We start from the raw sequence: 11,405 nt of genomic DNA, 5'->3' as shown, positions 1-11,405 counted from the left end.
TATAACTCGTTTAACCAGTGATAGTATTACAACACAAGTTCAAACATATTTTGCACGAATCTCAAAGCACAAATAACAGTCTAGAGATTCGGATTTGATTATTTTGGAATTTATTGTGACCAATAATTTGCAACTCGAGTTATAAATGAGCGAGTTGGGGCCAACTCGAACTCGGCTCATTTATTAAACGAGTTGGCCAACTCGAGTTGTAAATGAGCTGAGCTGTAAATGAGCGAGTTACGAGTTCGAGTTTTTTTGCCCAGCCCTAGTCGGACCAACTTGTATTGGATTACAGAACGACAATTGCACAAAAAAGTCATCATGCATGTATTGACATGATAAAAAATATGTAATATAATGAACATAGACATAAAAATCAAAAGGCGTCATATATCAGGTTAAAATAGCATCCGGATTTTTAAAGTTAAAAAAAAAAATGGTTATTTAAAGACATTCATTTTTCTATATTTTTTTTTGTGCAATGTAGCCTGGACAGGCTATGCAATGTGGCCATGCCTTCTTGCATACTTGGGGCCTGTGTTGAATTAAGTAGTATGGCACATTTGAGTGTGATTACATAGAATGCTAGGAAGCCTTTCAATTTTCAAGTCACAGACTCAATTATTTGCTCCAGAACGTAAATCAGAAAGAGAGCGGACGGAATGAGTTCTTCTTTCTGTCACTGATTCAGATTTAATATCTCTATACCGCTATATACACCTCTCTCTTAAGATCCTTTGCTTCAATATTACTTTTGTGATAACTGACAACAGGGGTTTTGATTTGTTTTTACTGATCTTCTGTTTTTTCATTTTTCTTATTTTTTTTGGGAGTGTCCATATAATTAGTACCGGGCTGTAATTGCAAAATTGAGAGTACATTCTGCCAAACTCAGGTCAAACCTCTTTTGTCACCCACTTTAGTTTTCCTTAGTTGAATCATTCTTTATCGGTGTTTGTTTGTCTCTGGATTAATGCTTAATTTGTTTGTTCAGGGGATTTAATTTTGTCCCTTGTTTTTGTATAACATTACGTATAACTATGTGTAACATATAGATTGACAGTTATTTATTTTAAGTAGGAAATTGCAAGCATTTCGTTTCATGTCTCAGATCTCTGCTTTCCCCTGCACGGCTGCACCAGTACCATTTATACTACAAACAGATTTGTGTCAGTATCTGTATGCAAATGAATTCAAACTAATTTCTCGAATAGTTTTAAAATAGAACTGAAACTCAAAGGCGATTTACCAAACTACACTTAAGATTCTGGTTCTGGCTGATATCGATCAGAAATTGGTCATAATATATAATAAAAAAAGCTCTGAAAGTCTAACAGAATACTTTCTACGACCGGTTTTAACTATCAGCGACCGTTTTTTTCGTCTCAGAAAAAAACTATCAGTGACAGTTATTTTAATATCAGCGACCGTTGCTGTGGTCGTAGATATTTGTTTTTCTGACGTCAGCAAAAAAGCAACGACAAAAAAAATTTGATCGCAGAAACATTATCAACGACCGGCTGACGTCATTCAGCGACTGGTGACGTTATTAAATGAGTATCTGCGACAAAGCTTACAGTGACCGGATTTAAGCTTCAGCGACCGACATAATTATCTACGACCGGTGCTTGGACTTTTTACGACCGGTTTTCTAGTCGCAGAAAGTCGGATCTGTTGTAGTGACTAATTCTCCTCATTTCTACAAATATACCCATTTGAGTCATAAACTATTCATCTTTTAATATATTTTTTTTAAATAGAGCAAACTACAGCAACTTAAAGCCCAACATCTAATTTGGGTTTTATTGTCACCTATAGATTTATGATTTACTAATTAGACAGACAAGGATTTCTCCTCCTTTCTCTCTGAAACAACCATCTGTTTGGCACCATTTGCTGTGCCCTTGACCCGGTACCACTTCGCACAGATGATGAAATATACAAAATTTAGCGCTGCAGCTCCAGCAATCATCATATAAAACAAATCCAGCCTTGCCTCATTTAGATCCTCCGCCAACCAGTTTTTGCTCCCGTTTCGTCCGGTCACTTTATGAACGATTGTCACCAAAATGCCGCTTGCATAACTTGAAATAGCCATTCCCAAGAAAAGCATCGCACCGGCAATGCTCCTCATATTCTCTGGGAATTGCTGGTAGTAAAACTCATTTTGGCCGATGATTGCGAAAGCTTCAGAAAGGCCGAACAGAATTAGCTGAGGGAGCAACCAGAGGCTAGACATAGAAGAGACAGCCTCACCGGTCGATGTATTTCCTACTGTCGGCTTATGCAAAGCTATATCTCTTCTGTGCTTCTCAACGATTGCTGACACAACTGTTCCCACGATCGAAATTACAAGACCGATACCAATCCTTTGTAGCATGGTTATCCCGCCTGGGCGCTTTGTGATTTTCCTCAGCTGTGGTACAATCAGACGGTCATAGATTGGGATCCAAAGTGTCAAGGCAAGCATGTTGAATACCACAAACGATCCAGCCGGAATTTTGAAACCACTTTTTCCGAGCCGGCGGTCCATTTGGAGCGCTTGGTAAACAACATAGCTTTGTTGTGAGAGTGTAATAGAGAACATTACGCCACATGTCCAAACCGGGATAATGCGAACAAAGCATTTCACCTCTTCAACTTGTTGCAAGGTGCACAGCCTCCATGGATCTGCCCCTTTACTGTTCAATTTTATTTCATCTTTCGAAGTAATGGCTGCTGCCTTGTCAAGGATCCTGTTACAATATAAATGAAAAATATTAAACATCAAAGTGTTTGAAGAGGTCAGAAATTATCCAGTGAATATTCATATAGTATCTAATATTACAAAGATCACTAGTTTTGTTTTAGTTGTCTATTTATTTTGAAATTAATCAATTAGGTTGACTCTAAGGGATGAGAAAACAAGAGACCAAACCGCGTATCTCATTCTAAATGCTAGTTTGTTTAGTGAGATGGATAACTGGGCTAGAGACAGGCCAGGTGTTGTATCTTATTGGGCCTTAGTCCAAAACATTTTTTATTAGGAAAAAGTCCAAAACATTTTGAAAAATGATAGTGTGTACTTTTCGAAGCATAGCCTGAAAATCCACCTATATATTGATTAATAAATGGACATGCTTAGAAAATATGTCAGATAAACTCTTATTATATCCAGTCCCCAAATTTTTATTCAACTAATAATCTTTTTGCACAGGCACATGAAATATTAAATTCTGGATTTAATAGTTACCAAGTAAACAAAAACCTAACTTGAATTGATCGGTGTGAGGAAGTTTGGTTACAAGGCTACTGTTTAGGGGTGCATCAAACAGTTCCTTCTCCGGCAACTCCGGCAAGTTCACCCGTCTTTTCTTGAAAGCTGCCACAACCACTTGCGCAAAACTGGTGAACGGGCTTCCCTCAGGCTTCACTCTCACATATAATTTTGTGCCGATGAAGAAAGTGATGCACGAGAAGAGCATCAACACCGCCGGGATGGCGAGGCCGAGGGTCCAGCTTATATTACTCTGGACATAGATTATGAATGTCGAGGAAATCATAACGGCAACTGTGAAGGTGCAGTAGTACCAGTTGAAGAAGCTGATGATGTCTTTTTGGCCCAATTCGGTATTTGGGTTGAATTGATCAGCACCAAAGGCCAGGTTGCAAGGGCGGATGCCACCGGCTCCAATGGTGAATAGAAAGAATGCTGAGATGAGAACGGAGAGCTGGGAAAGTGTGGGAGCCTTGCATTCTTGTTGGCTTCCTTTGCAGGGCGGTGGGTGAAGTGCCGGGATTGCCGCGGTCAAGGTCAGAAGCACCATCCCCTATTAAGTAAGAAAATTAATTGGAATGAGATTTTTATGGGGAAGTTTATCATATCATCAATAAAAAAAAATAAAAAAACAGAAATGAACGCAGAGAAAAAATTATCATGCATTGCAAATATGGAATTGATGATCATGCGTTTGATTATGCACTTGGTAAGTTTTGATATTATTAAACTGACAGTGAAGTGTACATAATATAACTACATATAACATAATATCATGTTAATTTTTGATACATCAATTCATTCTATATAATATCATGTTAATTTTTAATATCTATTTTCCATCTCCTCAACCAACTACCTTTGGAAAAATCGATGTAGTTTAATTCATTCTATATATACTACGATCAGGAGGCCAGGAGATGACATAGGCTCTCTATATTCCACAGCAGGTGACAATTTTTGAATTAATTAAAAAAAGAGATAAATTCCAAAAAATGTAGTATCTTATTTAATATGTTCCTTGCTATTCAGATCGATTGTCTGGTCTTCATGAATAAAAGTATAAAACAAACAAGTACTATAGCTACCGATTATAATGAACCCACCGACTACTCTACTAATCAATCATTGTTAAAGTACATTTAATTACGTGATCCATACCTCATCAAAGGTGGCCCACAGTGTCAAATATAACGTCTCTTGAATATACTTAATTATTGTTTGACATTGACGCACATGCATGTTACAGGTCATGTCTGAATTTGATGCGTATCATTTTTGGGGTACCACATGCATCATTTAGTAATAATATTATGACAGAGAAAAAGCCAAATTGCTTTACTATTGTTGCTGTTTTAGGGTTGGGGTTGGACATGTAACATAAACATAATTAATTATTCAGTTCAATATCAAACATAGTAGTTTGATCTCATCTAATCTTTAATAAAATAAATATATATTATATCTAGCACAGATGCGTAATTTTTAATCGACTAATCAGAACACAAGTGTCGATGTCAAGTTGGACACACAAAAAATAAACTTCAAAATTCAAACAGACACGAAGCTACTAATGTCCGTGCATGAGCAAATCAGTGATTACAATAAATTTGGGAATTACTCTTTGATCATCTAGTGACAAAAGATAATATTATTTGTGCATGGGTAGGGCGGCAAACGAATCGAACTACTTATTCCAGTTTGAGTTTGGTTTGAATTAATTTCGAATCGAATTTTTTTACGAACTCAATTTTGAATCTTTTACGAACTTTTTTACGACAAGGAAGAGTGATCATATATAGTCGCCAAAAACGAGAAGTGGTGAAAGTCTTCTAGGGTTTTAGAACTGAGAGCGAGAGTTACGACTTACGAGTTATGGCTGAGCGGTCTTATGTTTTAACTTTTAAGTCATTAGTGGAAATCAACGGTTCATGTTACTTTGAGATTCGAACTATAATAGTTCGCGAACCTATTTCGAACGAACTAGGTCCAGTTTGAATTTGATTTGAATTAATTTCGAATCATTTTTACGAATTTTTTCGAATCAAACTTGAATCGAATCACGAATTACGAATTTTTTGTGCAGCCCTATGCATGGGTGTTTACAAATTTGATATTTGGAAGGAGATTTCTCGTGAATATTAGATAATTAATAATTTAATATGATAATTTATTCGGATTAAGCTCGATCTTCAGCTTCTCTATATCATCGGATTTTTACTTTTATTCTACAGATTGCATTTGAAAAATACAGGTACCATAATTTTTTTTTATGACCAAATACAATTTGTTCATTCATCAAGGAAAATATTTTCCACAAGACCCTAAAAAAGATAACTCTCTTCAAATAAGGAACAAAAAATGGAAAGATTATCACTAGACACAACAAAAGTGTCCAGTCAGTTTTTTTTTGGGGTAAAAAATGTATCCAGTCAGTTACACTTCGAAATTCATGGAAATTAAGTACCTTTTGAAACAGAAAAAGAAAAGGAAAAGGAAAAAAATGAGATACCAGAAGAGATGCCAAAGAAGCAAAGCCAATGGTGGCGTAACGGCCTAAGTAGGAGTCGCTGATAAAAGCACCGAGAACCGGTGCCATGTTTGTGGTACCATTGAAGATGTTCAACATCGTCACCGCAGTGATGCTCTTGATGTGGAATACCGATGTCAGGTACACCAGCAGATTCGCCAACGTACCAATCGTCCCAAGCTTCTCGAAAGTCTCGTTCCCTATAAATCATCAGTAATTAATGCATATCAACTAAATATATGATTTCCTTTTTTTTCGTTTATGAAGTGCGACAGAGATTGTATAAATACAAATGCCACATGTGTTAAAACCAATGTTCTAAAATAGCTAGCTATAGCTACGCTATAGTTTTTTTTTGGACTATAAACACTAAGCTATGAGATAAAAGTTCACTAACTCAGCTACGACCGTTATATTTGTAATAGCTGACCGCTATTACCGCTATGCACGACGCACTAGTACTACCGCTATGATACATGGGCTTCTTTTTTGTTCAATTTATATGGGCTTCCGTACTTCTATTCCTATTTCTAATGCTACATGGTCTTCTACGATAAGTATGCTAAACTAATCTATGTACTTCTGTTTTTATTTGTGATTTATTCTATCATTCTATATCGAGAAATATTCAAATATTAATTTTTCATTTTGATTGCTCTTCGTATAATTAGATTAGTTGTTATTTAGTTGTTACCTCAATTCTCCAATATTGATTATGTTGATAATTAGTAGAAATATAGAATATAAAATTTGAAAAGGAAAAAACGATATGTATGATAGCTTCCGCTATAGCTACGCTATTCGCAATAGCTTTTTTTTTTGGGAAATTTCATATATATTCCTCAAAAGTTTCAATATTATGTATTTATCCCTCCAAAATCAGTAATTACATATATATCCTTGAAAATTGTACAAACAAACATATTTATCCAATCTAACTCTATAACATATCAAATATCTCAAAAAATAATTAAATAATATTTTTTCAACTTTAAAAATTTATTTTACAAAATTAAGTAATAAATTATATCCTTCGGTCTCTTTAGTCCATCTTAGTTCTCTAATCTATAAGGCGTCAAACCTCCCCTGCCACTCTCTCCAAACGCGTCAAATCACAAATTTATCCCTGCCTTCCCTAGTCGCCTCCCCTCTCATAGATTTCTGCCACCCCTTGCTACTTTAATTTTTTATTTTCATTTGGAGAGAAAGGCGGGAGGTTTGGCGCCTTAGAGAGAAGAGAACTTAGACGGAATAAAGAGACAAAAACGAAGACCATAATAATCAACATATTTTTTAATTAATACTGTAAATTTTTTTTGGGGCAATTTCATGTATATCCCTCAAAAGTTTCAGTATTACATATTTATCCCTCCAAAATCAATAATTACATATTTATCATTGAAAATCATACAAACTCACATATTTGTCCAATCTAACTCTATAACATATCAAATATCTCCAAAATTAATTAAATAATATTTTTTAAAACTTAAAAAAAAATATTGAAGTATTAATTAATAATATGTTAACTATAATGCTCTTTGTTTTTTTTGTCTATTTAGTCCGTCTAAGTTTTCTTCTCTCTAAGGCGCCAAATCTTTTGCCTTTCTCCAAACGAAGATGAAAACTTAAAGCAGTGAGGGGTGGCAAAAATTTGTGAGAGGAGAAGGGACTAGGGAAGGTGGGGAGAAACATGTAATTTGGCACGTTTGGAGAGAGAGACGGGGGAGGTTTGGCGCCTTACAGAAAAGAGAACTCAAGAAGACTAAAGAGACTGAAGGGCAAAATGATCAACATATTATCAATTAATATTGTAAAATAAATTTTAAAGTTATAAAAAATATTATTTAATTATTTTTGGAGATATTTGATATGTTATAGAGTTAGATTGGGCAAATATGTGAGTTTGTACAATTTTTAAGGATAAATATGTAATTACTGATTTTGGAGGGATAAATACATAATATTAAAACTTTTGAGGGATATATATGAAATTCCCCCTTTTTTTAAGTTTTAAAAATATTATTTAATAATAATTGGAAATATTGATATGTTATAGAGTTAGATTGGACAAATATGTGAGTTTATAGGATTTTTAGGGATAAGTATGTAATTATTGATTTTAGAGGGATATATATGTAATATTGAAAATTTTGAGGGATATACATGAAATTGCCCCTTTTTTTTGGTCTCCTACTATGCCGCTATAATTGCTATTTAAAACCTTGGTTAAAACTATTAAATACATATAAGGGAGAGTTCATGAGTACACAACTACACAAGAAAGTAGGGGTGTCAATGGGTACGGTACCGGTCGGGTGGAGGCATTTTCATACCTATACCCATTAAAATTAACTTTATCCATACCCTACCCATGCCCATTAAAAATTGACTTTACCATACCCTACCCTTACCCGTTAATATTATAGGGTAACGAAACGGTAGTGGGTAATAACGGATATTACTAATATAATAATTAGTTTTATTATATTTTACAAATTAAACATCAAAAACTCATTAATTTCACATATATGTAATTGTATTATTAATAAAAAATAAAAATAAATATGCAATCAATTCCAACTAAATTGTTTTTTCATAAAATTGAATTGAATATATATATTTAGGGGTTTGAAATTGAATTGAATATATATATTTAGATTTTATAATTACCTTATAGGGTAATGGGTACGAAATAGTTATTACCCATATCCTTACTCATTTGGTTAACGAAAAAAATTTCTTACCCATACCCATATCCGATAAGCTAACGAAAAAAAAATCTTATCCATACCCACCTTATCGAATACGAAACGGGTCGGATAAACGGTTAAAAAGGTGCCATTGACACCCCCACAATAAAGTTCCAAAAAAAGGAACATTTATCCATTTAGAAAAAAACAAACCATTAATTAATGTAATTGAACACATTAGTTGTCTTTTCTGAGAGCTACATGCATATAGATATATTAGAGAGAGAAAGTAAAGTATGGCAACAATCATGCAATATTTTTTATTTATTTTATAAAAAGACAAGTTTCAGCCTTCCAAATTTTTATATTAAAAAATGATCTCTTATCTCAATTTTGAACCCACGACGTTGCATTATGTCACTAGATCAAACTAATACTAGTTCTTAGCATTAATCATACAGTTATTGAATTAGATGATGAGTTCATAATTCAAACCTATAACATAAGGCATGGATTTCCATCCATGGTATTTGACAGATTCTGGTAAGGCCTTGCTCTCTCCTCCCTCCACTTTCTCCATCTCTAGTGTCTTTTGAAAACCTTCAGTACTCACCTCTCTCTCTCTCTCTCTCTCTCTGTGTTCCTTTTGTCTGTTATAGTGCTTGTAACTTATATATCGGAGGGGAAATGGGAGATGGAGAGAGAAAGAGATGGTGGTGGCGAAGTTATGGGGAGAGTGGGGAGAGTTATATATACTTCACTTCTCTCAAGTTTCTCACACCTGGTGGTTACGGGGCAACCTCATATAATACTTTCTGTGTAAAATTCCCCATCTTGCGCAACTTTTTTAAACAAAAAAAAAATAACAAATCGTTTTAACGAGGCCAAAATTTGTGACAAGTTTAAATGGTCAAGCGTGTGGTGGATCATTCTCATCATGAAACATATATAAGAGTCGTTGATTTATTTTAGAGAACTGATTTTTGGCCTAGTTATAAAAATAATAAATTTTTATGTGAGAGATTGCATGATTAAAACCAAGGTTCTAAATAGCGTTTATCGCGTCATAGCGGGGAGCCTCCAGAAAAAGCTATAGCGAATAGCGACGCTATAGCGAAAGCTATCCCAAATAGCGTTTTTTATTTTTATAAAAATTATATTATATATTTGTACTAAATATCAACATTATTTAGTCTCATAGAACAATAAATAATATCAAATTGATTAAAAAATTATAATATTCATATTGAACCAATACAAAGTCCAAATTGCGACTCAAAATATCTATAGTAATACCAATATCATAAACTATCGATCTTTTTCTATTTAAAATATCTTCAACATCATAACATAATTTATCTTTTTTCTATTTAAATTTCAAAATAACCTAGAAATTGAAAAGAAAAAAAAATCATACTTCTAGTAAAATAAACATATGATCCTTGAAGAAATTCTTGTTAGTCCCTAAAATTTCCATAATTTAGCAATTATTTATTTGATTTATCATCAGTTAAAAAAAAATCAAGAGCAAAATGAAAAAATTATTATAGCGGACCTGAATTTGATATAATGTATATTCATCAAAATTAAACAATATCTTCACCATTTATTTATTTTAAAGCTCATATAGATTGAAAAAAAAAGAAAAGCAAATGTTGCATAGCGCGCGCTATTTGCGCTACACGCTATACGCTATAGCGGACCGCTATTACCGCTATAGCGTCTGTAGCGCAAATAGCGTGTTTTAATGCCATAGCATAGCGTTTGGTCTCCAAAAACGCTATAGCGCGCTATTTAGAACACTGATTAAAACCCACATAGAAAATCCCTTGTAAATAGTAGATATTTGAAATATGGTTTGAAGAATTGATTTATCTCCTAGTTTTAGGTTAATTACTAATTAGTATGCTTTAGTTCTATTGAAATTTCTGAAGATTGACATGCACAGTGTTCAGTACTAAATGGATTCTATTTTGATTTTTTTTTAAGGAAAAATAAGGATCACGTCCATATTTGATTAATAATCGCGGTTACAAAAGAGTTGCAACTGCATGTGTAGAAAGAAAAAAAAAACAAGTTGCTTAAAACAATTGAGCTGAGGAAAAATAATGCCAAGTAAAAATGAGTAAAGCAAAAAGCAAGCACGCTAATTAATAAAATTGTTTTGAGCATTTAGTACATTACAATAAGCACAATTTTTTTCCCTCGGTATTTTTGCGGATTCTCTAAAGGTTCTTGTGCATCTTTCCCTCCATATGATGAACATTTGCAATTGTCAGTGTTCCTCTAACCTGTTTGTTGAAATCCCCTCACATGATTGCCTCAATTGAATGGAGTCTCATTTGCAGGTTAATATCCATGCGTCGGTACATTTCATCTGCAAAAGAACATTCTCTACCATATGCCTAGCCGATTCAGCCTTGCGTCGGCACATGAGACATATGTTTGTTATCGGTCACTCCCTTTTTCTCAAGTTGTCAATAGTGAAAAGTTTATTGTTTACCAACAACCAGCTGAAGACCTTTATTTTTGGTGGTATTGTCAGCTTCAAATTTTGTAAGCATCTGTCAATGTGTGCGGATCGTTCTTGATTGCCCTGTATGTACTTCTAATCATAAAGATCCCTGTTTTCGACCTATTCCATTGGATGTCATCTTGTCCATTGACTCTCATAGTATCAGCTTATGTTAGGTATCCCCTTAATAGCAGAAGTTCATCACTTGCTTCTATACCGTGAGGGCCTGTTGGAAGAGGGTTGTGAGTACACTTTGTTTGGCCTCCTTTAAGGTGTTGTATTCGCGGATGGCATGCGTGTAGAGTGAGGGTAGGTGGTGTTTAAGAATTATGTGTCCCCAGTTATGGTTCCAGAGTGATATATGGTCACCTTGTCCATAGACGTGTGTCACTGCACCTTCCCAGAATTGCT

At 34.3% G+C, this 11,405-nt stretch overlaps 1 protein-coding gene across 1 annotated transcript; it reads right to left on the bottom strand.

The window, feature by feature from the left end:
• Positions 1 to 1,714: 1,714 nt before the first annotated feature.
• Positions 1,715 to 9,188, bottom strand: LOC144544188 (protein NRT1/ PTR FAMILY 2.11-like). The gene is made up of 4 exons (XM_078292607.1): positions 8,975 to 9,188; positions 5,769 to 5,986; positions 3,253 to 3,809; positions 1,715 to 2,735 (listed from the first exon to the last, which is right to left on the bottom strand). Exons 1-4 carry the CDS (start codon positions 9,057 to 9,059, stop codon positions 1,835 to 1,837), a joined length of 1,761 nt encoding a protein of 586 aa, XP_078148733.1. The 5' UTR covers positions 9,060 to 9,188; the 3' UTR covers positions 1,715 to 1,834.
• Between the last annotated feature and the right edge of the window lie 2,217 nt (positions 9,189 to 11,405).

The sequence above is a fragment of the Carex rostrata genome, chromosome 26 (assembly GCF_964058835.1).
Source record: "Carex rostrata chromosome 26, lpCarRost1.2, whole genome shotgun sequence".
Taxonomy (NCBI): Eukaryota; Viridiplantae; Streptophyta; class Magnoliopsida; order Poales; family Cyperaceae; genus Carex; species Carex rostrata.
This window is presented reverse-complemented; position numbering and strand designations above follow the sequence as displayed.

Coding starts and splice junctions, on each gene's coding strand:
- LOC144544188 (XM_078292607.1), bottom strand. CDS start 9,059: ATGGAGAAAGTGGAGGGAGGAGAGAGCAAGGCCTTACCAGAATCTGTC. Junction 3,810..5,768: donor CTTCTTTGGCATCTCTTCTG/GTATCTCATTTT, acceptor CTTACTTAATAG/GGGATGGTGCTTCTGACCTT. Junction 2,736..3,252: donor CCTCACACCGATCAATTCAA/GTTAGGTTTTTG, acceptor ATATTGTAACAG/GATCCTTGACAAGGCAGCAG.